At 47.0% G+C, this 19,327-nt stretch overlaps 1 protein-coding gene across 1 annotated transcript in view; it reads left to right on the forward strand.

Annotated features, from left to right (window-relative positions):
• ETFQO (electron-transfer flavoprotein:ubiquinone oxidoreductase) overlaps nt 1-19,327 on the forward strand; it is a 186,400-nt gene that overhangs the window by 97,981 nt on the left and 69,092 nt on the right. The window contains exon 12 of the mRNA XM_087390501.1: nt 14,385-14,521. Within this exon, the coding sequence (XP_087246627.1) occupies nt 14,385-14,521 (137 nt within the window). The remainder of the gene's footprint in view (nt 1-14,384; nt 14,522-19,327) is intronic.

Below are 19,327 nucleotides of genomic sequence, written 5' to 3' on the forward strand. Positions count from 1 at the left end.
ATACCAAATGTAGGAACACCTCGCCATTGGAGTGAGCTGCTCCTCTCCCCGTGAGCTGCTGGCTTCCCCCTCTCCCTCTCCCTCTCTCAGCCAGCCCCCTCTCCCTCTCTCTCCCTCCCCCTCACCCTCGCTGCCCGCCCTCTCCCTCCCCTTGCTTCTCCTTCTCTCCCAGCCCCCTCTCCCTCCTCCCTCCCTTCCTCATCCCCGCTCTCCCTCTCCCCCCTGCCAGCCCTCCTGCCCCCTCCCTCTCCCTCCTCGCCCTCCCTCTCCCCACCCGCTGCCCTCCCTCCCCCGCCCCCTCCCCCTCCCCCGCCCCCTCTCCCCACCTGCTGCCCCCCCACCCCCTCCCTCCCCCACCCTCCCTGTCCCGCTGCCCCCCCGCCTCCTGCCCCTTCCCTCCCTTTCCCACTCCCCCGCCCTCGCTCTCCCCCCCCTTGCCCCCTTCTCCTCCCCCGCCCCCCCCCCCCTTCCCCCCCGCCCACTCTTTCCCCCCCCTCCTCCCTCCCCTCCCCCGCCCCCTCTCTCCCCCCCCCCCCCCCCTTCCCCCACCCTTCCTCTAACCCCCCCACCCCCTCCCTTCCTTTCTTGCCCTCTCCCTTCCTCTCCCCCGCCCACCTTCTCCCTCCCCGCCTTCAGTCCCCTTCCTCCCTCCTAACCTGCCCCCTCCCTCCCTCCTAACCCCCCCCTCTTTTCCTTTCCGTCGCCTACCCTCTCCTTCCCCGTCAGCCCTCTCCGTCCTCTCCGCTCAGCTCCCCTCCGCTTCTCCTCTCCGTCCCTCCCCCTCTCCTACCCTCTCCTTTTCTCCTCCTTCCTATGCCCGCTTCACGGCGTCCTGGGCAGTAGTTTCACGGACGGAGCTTTAACAATGTTGGAATTGGCCTTTTCACTTCGATTGGCGAATGGATCCCCATTCAGCCAATCTTCGTCCACTTCCACCGACCGCGAGAACCGTCATTTTTTCAGAAGACGAGTTGCAGCAGCTCAAGAAAGATGTGGAATTAGAGGACTCCACATCACTTTTCGCCTGCATCTTTGGGTCACATCCTTCCAGATCACAGACTAGAGACTGGATGTTGGTGGCGTTCCTAGGAGATCTCGCCCCACACCTCAAGGATATTTGACTTTTGGGACATGGATTCTTCCAAGTGATTTTCAACTCCCACGAGTCGAGAGCCCTTGTTCTCAAAGCTAATCCCCTGGCTTTGGGTTCGAGGAGGATTTTTCTTTTGCCCTACACCTTGGGCTTGGATCCGGTCGAGGAGGACAGTCAGGTCACATCATTGTTCATCAGGTTTCATGGTCTTCCTCAGGTTTACCATCGACTTCTTGCTACTATCGGAGCCACTTTCAGAGTGGTCATTGAGATTCCCCGCCTTCCTGGCATGCCTTCTTCCTCGGCAGAGGTAGTCAGAGCAGACGGGGTGCCTCGAGTTAGGGTCATTGTCTCTGACCCTAACATCTCAAATGACCACATCATGATTCAGCGTCCAGATGGCTCTCTCTTTCCAAGGAAGAGAAAAAGACCCAAGAGGTCTTCTAGTGCGGCTCCTTCATGTACTACCCTGTCTACACCTCCCCTGCGGCCTGTACCACGCACTCCAGGACTACCAGGAACAGCAAGGCACCTTGCTTCGCGCACCCCAAGACCACCAGGGGCGGCAGGGTGCCCAAAGCCTGCAGCACTCCCAGTACCACGTTGGAGAGCGGTCAGAGTGGCTCCTTTACCTCAGGAGGAGACCCTTGATCTGGTTCAGACAGATGCCATCCAGACTCCAGAGGGGGATACTGTTGCAGCCCCAGATACTACAGTTTCACATCAGGAGGGGACTTCAGATGCACCAGTCCCAGTCATTTTCGTTTTTGATCACGAGGGGGCTACTGATGCTTCTCCCCCTTAGACTGTTCATGCCACAGCTGAGGGAGTGTTTGCACAGATGAGGACTACAGATCCTTCTTCAGCCCATCCACAGGCCTCCTCAATTCCCAGCTCCAGATCTGTTGATAGAGGCCTGGCAGGTCCTTCTCCTCCTTCCTCCACGAGTGCAGGTCTTCTTCGCACTCGTCGGCCAGACTTGCTTCTCAGGAACTCTTTTGCGACACTGGCTGATTCGGCGACTTTCATGGATGAGGAGGAGTTTGTGCCCTCCACCTTAGGGGTCCCGGTCATTGGGATTCCTTTTGATAGGGCCTCCCCCTCAGCCTAGGCGGAGTTCCACACCGTCGACGTAGGCAGCTGATCGGGAATCAGCTTCATCCAGGTGTCACTGGAGGTGCTATTGATATCCTTTTTATCCAGGAACACAAGTTGGATGCCATTGATTGCTCTAAGTCTATCAAACTTCTTTCTGGTCATACTTTTTGGTCGCCTGCCTTGGGCACTAGGGGGGGACTTCTATTTCAGTTTCGCAGTCGGTTCTCCCGTTGGTTGTTGGACACGGAGTCATAATTCCCTCTAGAGCTCAGTGGATTATTATCTTGATTGGAGGGTGTAAGGTTGGTTTTCTTAACCTGTATGCTTCCAACATTAGAGGGGAACGTGTCGTTATGTGGAAGGATCTGCTCTCCTGGGCCCCCATTGCAGATTCATGGGTGATTGGAGGTGACTTTAACATGGTTGAGTTACCGTCAGACAAAAAAGGGAGTAGAGAAGGAGGACTTCACTCTTTGGAGAGAGCAGCTTGGGATGCCTTCCTTTTTCACTAATGTGGTAGAGATACTTGGTTTGACGATGCCTTTCTTATTCAGCCACAGTCTGCACACATTGACAGATTCTATGTAGATGATTGGGCACTTGACAGAGGTGGATCGGTATGCATTGTTGCTGGGATTTCCACTTCAGACCACTTTCCTGTTGTGCTGGCTATCTCAGAGCCTCACTTGAGAGGCCGATCTGCCAGCATCAGGATTCCAGATGCCTTGTACACAGAGCAGGACCTTACAGAGGCAGCCCTACAGATATGGGTTTCTCATGTCCAGGGTGGGCAACCATTGCCATCACAGGTAGCTGCTGCCCTTTCTGGTATTAGCGACTTCTACCTCTCAGTTGCTCGTACCAGGAGACGAGATATTCTCAGATGTGAGATTGGTGTTCGCCAGCAGTTGGCAGCTTTGTAGAGGGAAGAGCAGAAACGGCCTTCAGATGCTTGGATTCAGGAGCGCCTTAGTGCAACAAGGGCTCATCAGCAGGTATTGCTTCATCAGAGAGCAGAGTATGCCTTTCATGCACGGCAGTCCTTCTGGTTTCAGATGGGTGGCAGAGTCAATAAACACTTTTTCTCTACTCTTGGCCCTAGACATAGTAGAGAGAGTGTGTTTCATAGACAGATCCTGATGATGTCTTGCGCATAGCTTCAGATTTTTATGCCACCCTTCTTACTGCTGATCCTGAGACACGGGATAGAGAGGATGCTAGATAAGTTATTTGGCAGAGCATCCCTTTGTTGGTGAAACCGGATATGCATGTTTTGCTTGATGCACCTTTCACCAACACAGAGTTCAGGACTGCACTTTCAGCCCTTCACAAGGGCAAGTGCTCAAGTTCGGATGGCCTTACCTCCTCTTTTTTCATTGCATTCTAGGATATGATTGGAGACTACATTACTTCAGCCCTGCAAGGTATTTGGGACTTTGGTGATATGCCTGGGTCGCTTACAGAAGGTCTTATCCACCTTATCTCGAAAGGAGGTTGCTAAAATCTAGTGTCCCAATGGAGGCCTATCACACTTCTAGGGACTTGTTACAAAATTTTGGCCAAGGCAATCAGCCTTCGATTGCAACCCCTTCTGCCAGATCTTATTCATGACACTCAGACGGGATTTGTGCATAGCAGAAGCATTTTTTATAACATTTTCATTTTCTGGGAAGCCTCAGAGTGGGCCATGCAGAGCGGCCAAAATCTAGCCATTCTACTTTTGGATTTTGAGAAAGCTTATGACAGAGTAGATTGGGGTTTTTTGGACGGCACCCTTCTATGTTTTGGCTTTGATGCTTGGATCAGAGGTGTTTCCTCCTTGTACAGATCAGCCCATAGCCAGGTACTTATTAGTGGGGTAAGGGGTGAGAGATTTCAGATTTCCAGATCAGTCCGTCAGGGATGCCCCCTTGCTCCTTTCCTTTTTTTGTTCGTGGCCGAAGCTATGAGTATCTATGTTAGATCCCAAGCTGACATCTTTGGGCTGAGACTTTCCATTAGAAGGGAAGAGGAGTTACTTGAAAGTGAGTTGGCAAATGACACAGCAGTTTACTTGGATGCCATTCCACAGACGCTCACTTCTTTCAGGACAACATTGGATTTATTTTGCTTGGCGGTGGGGGCGCAGATAAATTGGCATAAATCCAATGGTTTTTGGATCAGTGATGAGGGCACTCCAGTTTGGGGGCTTGACATAGGATTCACTTGGGTTCAGAGGGGTGTGCCTGTTAGGTATTTGGGCTGCGAGGTCGGCTTGGATATTTCCTCCACGCAGCAGTTTGCTCCCGTGTTGGAGAGCATCAGGAGGAAGCTCCTTTTTTGGAGCTCAGCCAAGCTGGATCTTGCCTCTAGAGTTGTGGTGGTGAACCAGGTTCTCTTGGCCATGGCATGGTTTGTTTGTTCTTGCCGGTGCTATTCTAGGGACTGCATCACTCAGCTTAGGAGACCGATCAGAAATTTTCTTTAGAGTGGGCTTGATGGCACAACAGATGCCTTAGCCAGGGTGGCTTGGGAGACCCTCATCCTCCCTACACAGGAAGGGGGTCTCAATATTATTGATCCAGATTTACAGTGTAGAGCTCTACTATGCAAGATGGTGGTGCTGGGACTTATACCATGGCAAGAACCATGGAAGGCCTTTCTTATTAGCAACATACAGAGGTGCACACCTTCTTCAAGAGGAGACTGGATGAGCAGTATTAGGTGGATCTTCACCACAGCACACCTCAGATCACCTTTGTCCCCTCTCATGGTTGCCATTCTAAAAGCATGGGCCAGTTTCGGGAGCACTCTTCGGAGGATTCCTCCTTCCTCTCATGAAGAGATTGATAGGCAAGCCATCATGTGGAGGAATGACAGTATTTTTAGATGATCATGGCAGACCACTTGGTGCTTCACTCTACATGTAGTGGTCCAGGTGGGAGAGGGGACCTGCATCATCTTTGGGGTCTTGGAAAGCTTTCTGTAGGCTTCCAGAGGAGACCAAGTCTCAGTTGACAGGACATCTCAGAGGGAGTGCAGGGAGGATCTTGTAGATTGAGGCAGCCCTTCTAGAGGAGTGGGTAGACATAGATGATATGCCACTCACTTGCTCCACTTGGGCAGGTACTTTTACAAGAGGCGGTATTCCGCTTCAGGTTTTGGCCTTTCGAGATGCGCAGGAGGTTGCTTTAGTTTTTACTATGCAAGATGGTGGCAGATTGCTCAGATCCACAGAGGACATCTTGCTTGAGTTTGCTTTTCAGCCTATCAGGGTTGTAGGTCTTTTGGTGCAGGGATCAGATTCAGAGTGGTTCCTCGATCCAAACCCCCGGCTACTCTCCACCGGGTCTTGGAGGCTTTGGCTCTATGGGGGAGTTCCCATTAGGTATTTGTAGTGGGACCCTGGAGAGTGGGAGTGGATTGACGCAGGGCATCGAGAGAAGAGCATCCCCTTCTTTCGTTACACGGTCAGTAATGCCAGGAGATTTCAGCTCAGTAGTAGAGGTTGGAGACCTTTGACCCTTGCAAAGTTTGCAGTTGATCCGACGGTGGGATATACGGATGCGGATGTCCATTGTGCATTTTTCCTCATGGGAGACATTTGATATCATTGCGGATCTGCAGAGGTGCTTCTGGAGGAGACTCTGGAAATCCCACAGGAATAGAAAGATCACTCTATTCTTTTGGCTTTCTATCCATGGTGGGGTTGCAGTGAACGTTTGGAGATCCAGGTTCGGAGCCGACCCTACTTGCCCTCGTTGCCTCTCGGCTTCGGAGACTACTCAGCATTGTTTATGGGATTGCAGACAGGCGAGGATGATTTGGATGGGCTAGGCGAGGTGAGGTACTCAGGCGGGAGCTCGGTATCCATCGGCAGTTGACAGCCCTGCAGAGGGAGGAGCAGAAACGACTCAGATGCTTGGATCCAGGAGCGCCTTGTTGCAACAAGGGCTCACTTGCAGACATTGCTAGATTAGAGAGGAGAGTATGCCTTCCATGCACGGGAGTCTTTTTGGATACAGATGGGAGGGAGAGTCAATAAATACTTTTTCTCTACACTTTGTCCCAGACATAGTAGAGAGAGTGCCAGACAGCTTTTTGACTCTAACGGGGTTTTTACAGTCTCATCCGGATACCGTCATCATGCACTTACCAACAGATTTTTATGCCTCCCTTCTTTGTGCAGACCCTGACACACAGGCCAGAGATGTGGCTAGAGATGCGGTTTGGCAGCGTTTACCTATGTTGGTCACACCAGAGGCGATATGCTCACTTGATGCACGATTTACCAACACAGAATTCAGGACTGCTCTCTACGCCCTTCATAAGGGAAAGTGCCCTAGTTCAGATGGTCTTACTCCATCTTTTTTTATAGCCTTTTGGGATATGATAGGTCATCATATTACTTCAGCCCTGCAGGGCATTTGGGACTCAAGTGAGATGCCTGACTCACTCACCGAGGGACTTATACACCTTATCCCGAAAGGTGGCAACAGGAATTTTGTATCCCATTGGAGACCCATTACTCTTTTGGGCACTCTATACAAAATTCTTGCCAAGGTGATCAGCATCAGATTGCAGCTCCTTCTTCCAGACCTCATCCATGATACTCAGACAGGCTTTGTGCATGGCAGGAGCATATTTGATAACATCTTTTCCTTTTGGGAAGCCTCAGAGTGGGCTATGCAGAGAGCAGGCAGAGGCTGGCAATTCTACTCTTCGACTTTGAAAAAGCCTATGACAGAGTAGATTGGGGTTTTCTTGAGGGCACTCTTTCACGATTTGGATTTTCATATGCATGGATTAGAGGGATGGCCTTCTTTTACAGATCAGCCCACAGCCAGGTTTTGATTATAGGGGTAAGGGGTGACAGGTTTCAGAGTTCCAGATCAGTCCGTCAGGGATGCCCTTTAGCCCCCTTCCTTTTTCTTTTTGTGGCTGAAGCTATGAGTATCTTTCTTAGATCTCAGGCTGGTTTATATGGGCTGAGATTTCCCTTGAGACAGGAGCAGGAGCTTTTGGACTGTGAGTTGGCTGATGACACTGCCATTTTTATTGAGGCCTCCTCGTAGTCACTAGATGCTTTCCAGACAGCCTTGCATATCTTTTGCTCTGCTGCAGGAGCACACATTAACTGGCATAAATCCTTTGGCTTTTGGATTAGCGATGAGGACACTCCAGGCTGGGGAGTTGACATTGGCTTCTTCTGGATTCAGAGGGGAATTCCTGTCAGATATTTGGGATGCCAGGTAGGGTTGGGCATCTCTCCAGCACAACAGTTTACCCCAGTACTGGAGAGTATAAGGAAAAAGTTTCTCTTCTGGAGCTCAACCAAACTTGACCTTGCATCTAGAATTGTGGTAGTGAACCAAGTTCTCTTGGCCACCGCCTGGTTTGTGTGTTCATGCTGGTGCCGGTCTAGAGAGTGCATCACCCAGCTCATTAGACCAATCAGAAATTTTTTATGGAGTGGACTCGATGGCACGGCAGATGTTGCAGCGAGGGTTGCCTGGGAGACTATTATTCTCCCTACATGTGAAGGGGGCCTTAATATCATTGACCCGGACCTGCAATGCAGGGCATTGCTTTGTAAGGTGGTGGTGAGGGGTCTCATGCTTGGGCAGGAACCTTGGAAGGACTTCTTTTTTGGACGCATTCAGGCTTGCACACCTACCTTGGGAGATGATTGGGTGGACAGCCCTCGCTGGATTTTTACTTCCGCCCTCTCAGATCTCCTGCATCTCCTCTCATGGCTGCCATCTTGAAAGCTTGGCGCAGCTTCAGGAATACACTTCAGGAATACACTTCGCAGGGTTCCGCCCTCTACCCTTGAAGAGATTGATAGGCAGCCGGTCGTTTGGAATGACAGTATTCTTGATGAGCATGGCAGACCACTGGGCACTTTTCATTACATGCAGTGGTCTAGATGGGAGAGAGGCCCCACCTTCACAGTAGGCACTTGGAAAGCATTTATCAGTCTACCTGAGGATCAGAGACTATAGTCCGTGAGTCACCTCAGAGGGGTAGCACGCAGGATTCAGCAGATAGATGCAGCCATCCCAGTGGACTAGACAGTTGATATGCCTATTACTTCTTCCACTTGGATGGGAGCTTTCTGGAGGACAGCAGTTTCTCTTCAGGTGATCGCTCTTCGAGGTGTTGGGGAGGATGCACTTGTCTTTGACGTTGGGGATGGGGTATACTTTCTAGATCCATGGATGATATTCTTCTAGAGGTTGCCTTTCAGCCTGTCAGGATTGCTGGGTTTGTGGATATGGAGCGGGCTTGCAGTGGTATTTAGACCCCGACCCTCTGCTCTTGGCTTTGGGATCCTGGAGATTGTGGCTATATGGAGGTGTACCTATCAAATGCTTACAGTGGGACCTAGGAGAGTGGGAGTGGATAGATCATGGACACGAGAGAGGGGGTTTCCTTTCTTTCGTTTCAGGATTGGTAATGCCAAGAGATTTCAGTTCAGCAGTAGGGGTTGGATTCCCTCCAGAGCCCCCCATTGGGACAGTTGCTTCATCACTGCAGATTTGCGTAGGAACTTCTGGAGGAGGCTCTGGAAATCCCTCAGTAATAGAAAGATCACTCTTTTCTTTTGGCTTTCTATTCATGGAGGGATTGCAGTGAACCTATGGAGATCACGATTTGGGGCTGACCCTACTTGTCCTCATTGTCATTCTGCAAAGGAGTCGGTGGGACATTGCCTTTGGGACTGCAGTTAGGCGAGGACTGTTTGGAAAGGGGTTGCTCGGATACTCAGCATTTTTCCATACCTCCCCTTTGATCATGACTTGGGGCTTGGTCGCCTGGTTATCCCTTAATGGGCCCCATATGTTTTATGAGGGTGAGCCTTCTTCTTGTTGGCACATCTGGAGAGCCAGATGTATAGAGGCCCTGGATGGCACCCAGATACACCCTTCATAGGTGTTCACAGGTATTTGGACGAACACGGTTCATTCTTTGATAGCCATTTGGGCTAGCATGCAGGGGCCTTCACGGGCAGCCTCTTCTAGGAGGATTGTATTCCTACGAGTTTGGAGGGGTTCTCCCTTTTTCTCGAAGGGTTCTACAGGATTGAGATGGCACTCTTAGCCCCAATCCTTTGTTTTTGGCTTTTGAGCTTTCATGCATTGCATGGTGTATCCCGTATGGAGCTTGCTCTAACGGTTTGCTTTAATACTTAATAGAAGTCTCTTTTTGGTGGAAAAAAAAAAGACCACTGGAATAGGCAACATGAAACTGTTGCACAAATGTTAGAGCCTTCGATTTGTCCTGCATCCCATTGAAAGTTTCCAACTTCACAGCTGCCCCTCCCTCCTTATAATCTTTCAGCTTACCTTTGGGAGTAAGATTATCATAAACGGGGGGCTGTAAATATGGTGGAGGCATCGTGGATCCCATATTCTGTGCCATATTGCCTGTGCCCATGGTGGGGTTGACCATTCCAGATCCCGTTCCCTGCATCTGTGGCACACTCCAAGTGTTGCTTATCATTCTTGGCATCCCTGTTTGCATACCAGGCTGCATCCCTATGTTTGCATACATCATATTGGCATTTGCAGGGGGCATTCCACCCTCCATATGCTGCTGCAAATTCTGCATTCTTGGCTGGAAACTACCGAAGTATGTACTAGGCATACTAAGCCATCTGTGGGCCGTCTCACCATTGACTGAAAAACTGATCCTCCGCGAAAATATCCTGGATGCTTCATGGGCTGAGGGAGGACTTGCTGTCCTTCATTAACTGAATGAAAATTATTGACATTACCCGATAAAGGGGTGACTGTGGGCATCTCTGGTGGCTGTCCACTGAAAGATACACGCCTCTGAGTCTTCTTATGCTTTGTCTGCTTCTTCTCAGCTGTCTGTTTGCTTCCAGGAGGAGTATTACTACCAGGAGAAGCTTGCATAATCTCCATGAAAGTCTGTTGCAACAAGGCTTCCACTACACTTTGCATTCGTAACTGAAAAGGGGCATTGGGATCAAGCTCCTCTGCCTCATCTACCTCGTCCTGCAAATCCTCAGTGGCATCCTCAGGAGAAACATGCTGTCCCTCATCATTCTGTTCTTCTTCACCCTCACTGGTGTTGTGCTCCTCCTCAAAGCTGTCTGCTTCCTGCTTGGAGATAGTCAATGATCTCTTGTGGTGTGACATGATTGTTGATAATATGGCTGTAATAAAAATGCAATGGGGCTTTCTTCACCGAACACTCCCAGGGCTCACCTCTGTAGGAAGATGGTGATGTCCCGGCAACGGAACCATTGCAATCGGCCTTCAATTTCCTAAAGGGCAGTAGACCATAACTTGCATTGCATATTCATTATTCACAGCCACATCGCATCATTTCCAACCACTTAATTTAACAATACCACTTAGAAACAATTGAGAAATAATTGGATGGAGGCTAGAGTGCCCTTGCTCAGTGAAATCAAGTACAAGACACCACATTGGCCCCAAACTCTTGGTGCCCCTTCCGGTATTTATGTATTTCTCTAAGAATGAGATTCGTACATACAACAAGGGCTCACCCTTGTGCTCTGATCCACGGGCAATTCCACTGTCCAAGCTAAACCTTGGCTATAACCTGCATTCCATCCTAGTGCACACACTAGTACCCAAGTGCCAAGGCAAATGTAAGGCATTCACCATTTGTCCATGAGCAACTGTAAAGGTGTCCAAGCATTCCACAACGACTGTAACCAACTGTTAATGACAAGGCATCCATACACTTCCCAAAATGTTCGAGCAGCCTCAAGGATTCCAAATGCAATACATTGCCCCTCTAGCACTCTCTCAAGCACACCCTCTGTAACTGAGTGTCTGCTTAAGCCTGTAAGGTCCAGAGAAAGCTCTTCAAACAACAAACGGAGCAACAACAAGCTTCCAAAAATTACCAAATGCAATCACATGAAAGGGATTGCGACAAGAGAACTCAAACCAGCTTCCACAGACTTCAATCCAGCTTGGAAACACCTCCAGAAGCAACACATTTAGTGTTGACGCTAGCAAGAGGAACTGGCAGCTAGGAGAGGGGAAGGAAGAGAGGGATAACAGGCTGGAATCAGATATAGAAGAGAGCAAGAGGATCACGGGCAGGAGAGAGAAGATGAGGGGAAAAGGGCAGTACAACAGTACAACAGCCTTTGGTATCCGTACAGCAACATCATTAATGGCATCCGTACAGGCAGCAGTGGAATCCCGTACAGCAGCAAATTAGAGTCCGTACAATCAGCCTAGAAAAGCGTGCATCTTTTCATACAACCAGCAATAAAATTCCTGTACAACAGGTACAAACACCTTGAATGCAGTTCCTGCAGTTCGTACAGCCGTACGGACTGCCTCGAGATGCGTGCAAGCCAAAAATGCAAGGAGTCAATCCTTGGAATGCGTCCTTGGAATTCGTACAGCGTCGCTCGGGATGCGTGAAAAATGAGCCACCAAAAAGAAAACGTACGTTAGCCTTGGAAGGAGAGGAAGAGGGTAGGTGTGCATGAGGGAATGCCACGTGGCCCCCTCATTAAAGCTCTAACCCTTGCAAACCAATGGAACATTGGTTTGCGCCTCACGTTAAAATCCTAACCCCTTCTAACCAATGAAACATTGGTTTCCTTGGGCCTAACTTTAAGACCCCTCTAAACCTTGCCTTGCCCCTAGCAAGTAGGCCTAGTGTGTGCACCTAGGGACTTCTAGGAAGTGCCGCTTCCCCGTAAGCCGAAGTTAGTCACGGTTCGTAACTTCACGTCCCTGTGACATACCCTCCTTTTGAAACAACAAACCATCAAGTTTGTTGCTATAAACATAAACCACCAGCAATGATGATATGGTCTAGGAGAAAGGGCTTGTCAAGCTTCTTCCAAAGAAGCAGATATGTGAATCATTGTCAACAAACTGACTGGGTGCTTGCAAAATTGAAGAAAAAATTAGAATACTGGAAACTGGCAACTTGGCCATTACATGTTCGCCTCAGAATAGTCCAATCCATTTTAATGGCATACATTTAGTTTTACCTGCCCTTTGATCATATTTTGCAAGGCAGACCTTACATGCTTTATGTCAGCCAGTATGGAAACTTTTCGGTGATCCAAACATGGCAACAAAATTTTGAGATTGCTTTCAATGCAACGTCTCTGCTCGGCAAAGATGTGTGGGGGTTTAAATATTCTCAACATTCATATGTATCTCCTTGCTTATAAGGGCTTAATGATGGTGCAATTTTTGCAAGGGGATCACTTGGGCTGCCATGATATGCTCTTTGCTTTTGCACATCACCACCTCTGTTTTGGTTATTGGCAGCCCACTCAATGGGACTTTTTACTTTGCAGAATTGATGGCAAGATCAAAGGCTGTCCTTTGGTCTCCAAAATGTTATTTGATTGGAAGTATATCCTTTCACACTTTACAAGGCAATTCTTTAAGGGCTCAAAGTATACATTGGTCGAAGGCCTTTAATTCTCTGTGACTCTTTACAGGGCAATTCTTTAAGGGCTCCAAGTATACATTGGTCGAAGGCCTTTCATCCTCCGTTGGCTTTACAGGAACCTAGATGTTCCTATTTAATTAGTTTTAAAAAAATTCGCTTTGTGGCAGATATAATTCATGATGATGGTATCTTCATATCTTTTCATTTGGCCACAACGGCCTGTGTGTGGGGTGTTCTTGAGAAGCCTCCTCTGCAGGAGGGCTCTGCACCTAGGGTAAGGCCACAAACCACCAACTTGCCCAAAAGGGCTTTGCTTTGCATCTCCGGGTCAATGATGCCCAGGCCTCCTTGAGCCTGCGACATGATCATGCTCTGCCAAGCAACCTAGGCCCTGATGTTTCTTGTGCCATCCGGACCAGCCCAATGGAAATTGCGCAACAGGCGCCCCATGCATCCCTTATGAAAACACCAACTGGAAGCAATGTACCATACCGTGGTGGCTAAGAGAACCTAGTTGACTACCAACACCCTTCTTGCCAGAGAGAGTTTGGTTGAGCTCCAGTATAAAATCTTTTACCGGACGCTCTCTGGCACGGCACCCCTTGACGGGCGTTGAGGATTGAGACAGGGAGAGCAACAAGCATACGCAAAGAGCAGCGGATCTATGTGCTATCCACATTGGGAGTGGCTAAGACTGAGGAGCGTTTTCTAGTGCCTGCCCAGCTTATTATGCAAGCCAGGGCGACATGACATACGGAGGATTCCGCTCCAGTCCTTTTCTTTTCATTGTTACATCCAGATGTATTTGATTATGTATGATCAGACTTAGGATTCAGCACGGGTGATGATGCTCGTTTCAGTAGCTCCACCCTTACTATGATTTGTATCAGGTTTTCTTTCAGTCTCATAGACCCATCGGTCTTCCGAAGACTCTAATAAAATTTCTTTCTTTCTTTTTCTTTCTCTAGAACCCAGGCAATCTGCTGCTGCTGAAATGTTGATCCCTACCTGAGATCCTAGGTATCTCGTTGTATGACCCCGCGGGACCACTAAAAACCAAAGGCAACGTCCCAGTCCTGGACCAAGAATGGTGGTCCTCTTCGATCCCTGTGGAGAAGTTGATCAATTTGGTCCAGCTTTTAAAAAAATAACTAGTGAGGCATGAGAATACCAATATATTAATGATGACCCTCCTATCATCACTCCATCCATCAGAGAGAATGCTGCAGTCAAATTCTTTCACCTCTCCTTGATAGGATCAAGAGCATTGTTAATTCTGGCTATCTCCTCCTCTAGGACAGATGTCCACATTGCAGTGTATGTCACACCTGTCCATGTATCTGTAGCTTCCACAACTGCCACTACCTTGATCGTCCTCTTCCATTTTGGTGTTTGTAGGACATTGAAAGCAAAATCACATTCAAGCACAGTCCTTCCAATTTCAATATCTAGTCGTGAATCTTCTCATAAAGACTTTGGGAAGCATTTTTTTAATCTACAAAAGATAAACTTGGTGTATTGTATATTACTCTTTCATCAATGAAGTGCCGGCTAAGTCAAAGTCTAACCCGAAGGTTGAAAGAGCTACTTTAGAAAGTTGCAGAATTTCACCTATTGGTATTGTATATCTTGCTACTTCAATATGCTGAGAATTGATAGAAATATACTCCGATTATTTTAAATATGATGTATATGATCTCATTACATATGCCTTCTTCAAAATTTGCAGAGTCTATATTCAAGCACCTATATAAGATAGTCATTTGACTTGGCATTGCAGGAATGCTTGCAGCTGAAGCAGCATTTTTGGCTTTAAGTGACGGATCAAGAGAAGAGCCAGACATGGAAGGATATTGGAGTGCTTTGCAGAAGTCGTGGATATGGGATGAGCTTTATAGAGCACGGAACTTGAGACCGGTGAGTGATGTTTATGACAATATTACCTAGGCTGTCATCATTAGTTTCATAAGCTGAAATAAGCACCTTCCAATTTCTATAATCGATAAGAAATGCGTTAGGTGTCTTCACTAAATCAGCTGAAATAATTCTCTTCGGCCCGTGAATCTTACTGTATTCGCATAAAGGTTCAGCAGCGCAACATATTTGGGAAGAGGAATAGGCACAGTCCTCATTAGCGTTGGGACAGATCTAGATCAGTATCCAAAAATTATCCACAAATTTTTTTCCCGCAAATGCTAGCAATGGGACAGTCAAGTGGCTATCCTCCCACTGTTTCTTAGATAATTGACAAAAAACAAGATTATATAATAATCAAGGGATAAGACACCTTGTCTCTTTTTCTACTTGTACATGACCAACCGACCATGTAGCCAAAGGTCTTGTCTATGGATAATATGCTTTAAAAGAGACTAGGTCTCCTTGGTGATAACAACAGTTTGGTCGATTCGTGAGGTGTGTGCTCACCGGTCTTAGTTCATCATCAATACCTCAGGGAGATAGTCTCAATCCCAATATCCCTTTAAGAAGAAGCTATGCGATCCATTTCTCAGTCCTTTTGAGAGGCAATCCATTCATTAGAGGAATGCTTATCAGATCCCACCATGTCTGAGTCCCATTGGGATGCAAATACGGTTTCAGCAGCTCTAGGCATCACTCAGGTTCTTCGGGAGGCATTTACATCCACAGTTCCAAAATCCAGGAGGGTGTCATAGTTTTCACCCTCAGTAGTTCTCATACCAAACAGAGGAGACAGGTGTATTCCAGCTTTCTCTCACAGTAGTCATGCAGATAGCAGTACCTAAATTTCCAAGAGTACATATGAATATTCTAGAGTTTCCGGGCTTTCGGTTTTGGTTACCTAGCCTCAGTGGCTTTGTCATCACCCCAACAGTTCTTGGAGTAGCACCAGTTTTTATATGCGGTAGGATCTTCCACAGTAGGGATAGTGGGACGCGTCAATTTTACGAGCAAAAACCTATGAGCAGGTTTATCCGAGCGTGTTTTTCAAGAGATTTAAAAAAATGTATTTCTTTAGGAAATATGGTTTTTACACTTTTACTTTCACTAGAACTAGATCCCTTTATCATAAAAATATACAGACTAGTCACTCATTCATTCGAGCGTGTTTTTCAAGAGATTTAAAAAAATGTATTTCTTTAGGAAATATGGTTTTTACACTTTTACTTTCACTAGAACTAGATCCCTTTATCATAAAAATATACAGACTAGTCACTCATTCATTTTTACACAACATAAATTTCTTATTTAGAGACATCCCTTTGTACCCCTGTTATTACCTTAAAAAAGTGTTGATTCCTTTAAGAAACATCCCTCATAATCACTCTCAATGTAATAATACTATGCATAGATAATTACTTATTAACACATTTATATCATATGGCAATGTCTTTTTAGTGTTTTTATAGCATAAATAACAAGATATTTATGGACATGTTTCTAAAGAAGTTTAAATTACTATAAATAAGTATTAACTTGGGCTTATATATCACTCTCATAAAATACATGTAATATTTAATACAATATATGCAAGATTTTCCAAAATATAACTCCATAGATGTGCTCAAAGGGGGTGTTCCGATCAATTTGAGTGGTTGAATGACTATATTTGGACATTGGATATGAAAGTTATGTTACTTTTAAAAGTGCTATCCAAGGTAGTTTCGCCAGCGAAACTACCTTGGGAGACCTACTTCAAAGGGGTTTCGCTGGTGAAACTACCTGGATGGCTTGCTTCAATGAGTTTTCTTTGAAGAAACCCTTTCATGAAGATAGGTTGAGAGAGGGTTTTCAATGTCACCCCCTATTAAGTAAAAGTTGTAAGAAGGATCATAAGGGAATTTTCATAGAGAAGTCTACTCTAAATGTGGGTTTCTTCAAAAGCCATCCCATTATGCTCTCACCACTCCTAAAGATTCACCTAAAGATTTTTGTATAAAATAGGCATTGCTATAATACTTTGCATATTTCTAAGTGAAACTATGTTTTCTTCTGATCGATTTTTGCCATATTTATGCATAGTTGGAAGCTTTTTTTTTCCTTCGCTCGGACGCTCGGAAGATTTCGCTCAGAAAATGCTCGTCCCCGGGATAGTGCATGCCAACAGTTGGTAGCTAGTTCCAAGCCATTAGAGTGCATAGCATCAAATCCTCAACAATTCACGAGGACAACATGCAGTCCATATTTCCAAGAGCCTATCAAAGTGCCATACCACCCATTGATCAAGAGTGTGCAGTAGTGGCATGTGGGATGACTGGCCACAACACTTCGACTTCCAGTCTTCGCAGTTGTACGTTTTTATTGAGTAATCGTGTTATCATAGCACAAAATTCGTTCCTCAGCACTTTGGAGGTTATCATAGCACAAAATTCGTTCCTCAGCACTTTGGAGGTTATCATAGCACAAAATTCGTTCCTCATCCCTTTGGAGCGGTATCATATCACTCTTAGTGCCAAACTGTAATTCCTCAATTCTTTGGGAGGACAGTCAAGTTCCGAGTAGCAGTTGGTGGTCATCATGATCACATTCGCTTGGCAAATTCATTCAATCCCTCATCAGCTACCATCATCCACAATTTAAGTAGGAGGGAATGTCACATGCACCCACGCACTAGGGAGCATTGGCTTTCTCAAAGTTAAGGAGTACTTAATCTCCTTCTTGGAGGTTCGTCTCCCTCCTATGTTTATTTGCAGCTTTTTTCTCCTTTTGCTGTGAACTTCTGATTGCTGTCCAAACCTAAGAGAAGGTTGTATCAAGGTCTCAAACTTACTGATCAGTTGCAAATATCTCATCCTTGGTCCTCATAATAGGTGGTAGAACCACCTTCCCATATATTACTTTTAATGGGGCTTTTCCTATAGAGCTGTGAGTCGTGTTGTTGTATGCAAATTCCATTCGTTTCTTTTCACTCCCCTCAAAAATCAAGTAATTTCTCTTTTTCCAGTCAGCCTCATCGCCCATCAAACTATGCTATAGGCCTTAATCATCGCAGGTCGCCATTAATTTTATTCCAGGCCCTGCAATCTTAATCATTGTACGTCCCGCCGATCCGGGCCTTGCGAGATCGAAGGTTGCGTCTCCATCTTTGTCTCTATCTCTCCATCTCTCTCCTCCTTCCCTCTCGCTCCATCTCTCTCTGTCCCCCTTGTCTCTCGCTCTTCTCTCCCTTCCCTCTCCCTCTGCCTCCCCCTTGCAGCCCTGGGGATTTATACTCTATGCGAGTGGGTGAGGAAGAATCTGGAACGTAGTAGAATCGACTTTCATGCCATCACGACATGTGGCAAAAGATTTTGGCTTCCTTTATACCATTCCCCCCCCCTCTTTTGTTCTAACTAATGGAATATATTTTCAGGAACGGTAGGGGCCCCTAGTGGGAGGTACTTTTCCTACTCAAATTTCTGTTCAGATACATAACACTTTAAAAGATCTAGAATCGTGGAATTAGCATTCTCTCCTTGCCCATCAGTTTGAGGGTGAAATGAAGATGAGATTTAGGCATCCTATGGTGCTTGAAGATCTGTGCCATAAACAATTAGGCCATATGGTCTGCCTTGATTTTTTGTGCATCTCGCGCTTGCTGAGAATACACATCGGAGATGCGGCATTGCTCCTCGTAGGCATTTTCGAGGTCTTGACTTTGACCGGCTTGTTGGATGACTAGTATGAAGTGGGCTTGCTTGCTAAACGTATCAATTCTGGTCCAGATCCAATCATTCCCGTTCTTTGATCGTGGAAGATAAAATATAAAATCCATTGCCTCTGCAGTATCGCACGTGGCATCAGGAAACGTGGAGTCTTTTTTGTTTTTTTTTCAAAGAAAGGAACCGGAGTCCTGGAGTCTTTAGTATATCGTGCTTAACTTTAAGTTTTTTTTTTCCCAAGAAAAGTACTTCATTAAGTATGAATGAAAACCGCAAAGCAAGCTCAAGTGCAGGAGTACATCATGTCAAGCATGAGAAAAAACAGCTCAGAATGAGCAAACAAAAATCCTAGGTGGCGGCTGAAAATGTCACCTCATCCTTGAAGGAGAGTTAGAGAAGAAAGGAGAACCCCTCCAGACTCTGAAAAAAGAAACCCTCCTAGTAGTAGCAGTCCTAGAGGTTCCCTGTATGTTCGCCCAAATGGCCATCAAAGTGTGTATAATATCTGCCCAGATACTTGCCAAAGTCTGAGAAGGGTGAACCTAGGAGCCCTCCAAGGCCTCTGTACATCTGGCTCTCCAAATATGCCATGCTGTAATACTAGCAAGAATCTCCCAAGATGTGTCTACAGAAGCATGGGGAGCTTTGAATGGAGTAAACGGAACATCCCGGAGGGAGCATGACTCCACAAGGTGTCGTCGAACAAAGAAAGCTGTGTCCGTGTCATGTCCCTCGAAGAAAGCCTGTGGACCAGTGAGTGACAACCAAGCAACTGATCCCCAGGTCAAGAAGAAGGGTGCTCTATGAAAAATGCAAAGTATCCTAGCAACACCCTTCCAAATGGTCCTCGCCTGAGTGCACTCCCAAAGGTAGTGCTGCACTGACTCAACTGTTGAGTGGCATCGAGGACATGTAAAGTCAGCCCCGAACCTGGATCTGTTGGCACGCTCTGCACGTGCCATGTGGCAGATGGAGCGTCGAGTGCAGGGGGTCCCAATCCCTCGCCTCCTAGCCACGCATGCCTCTCTCTCCCCCCAAAAAGTCCCGGGAGGGATCAGAGAGAGTCTTCAAATAAGCCTTTTATATTCACGGCCGCCAAGAGGGC

The sequence above is a fragment of the Dipteris shenzhenensis genome, chromosome 19 (assembly GCF_047967505.1).
Source record: "Dipteris shenzhenensis isolate YYH24624 ecotype China chromosome 19, Dip_SZ_1.0, whole genome shotgun sequence".
Taxonomy (NCBI): domain Eukaryota; kingdom Viridiplantae; phylum Streptophyta; class Polypodiopsida; order Gleicheniales; family Dipteridaceae; genus Dipteris; species Dipteris shenzhenensis.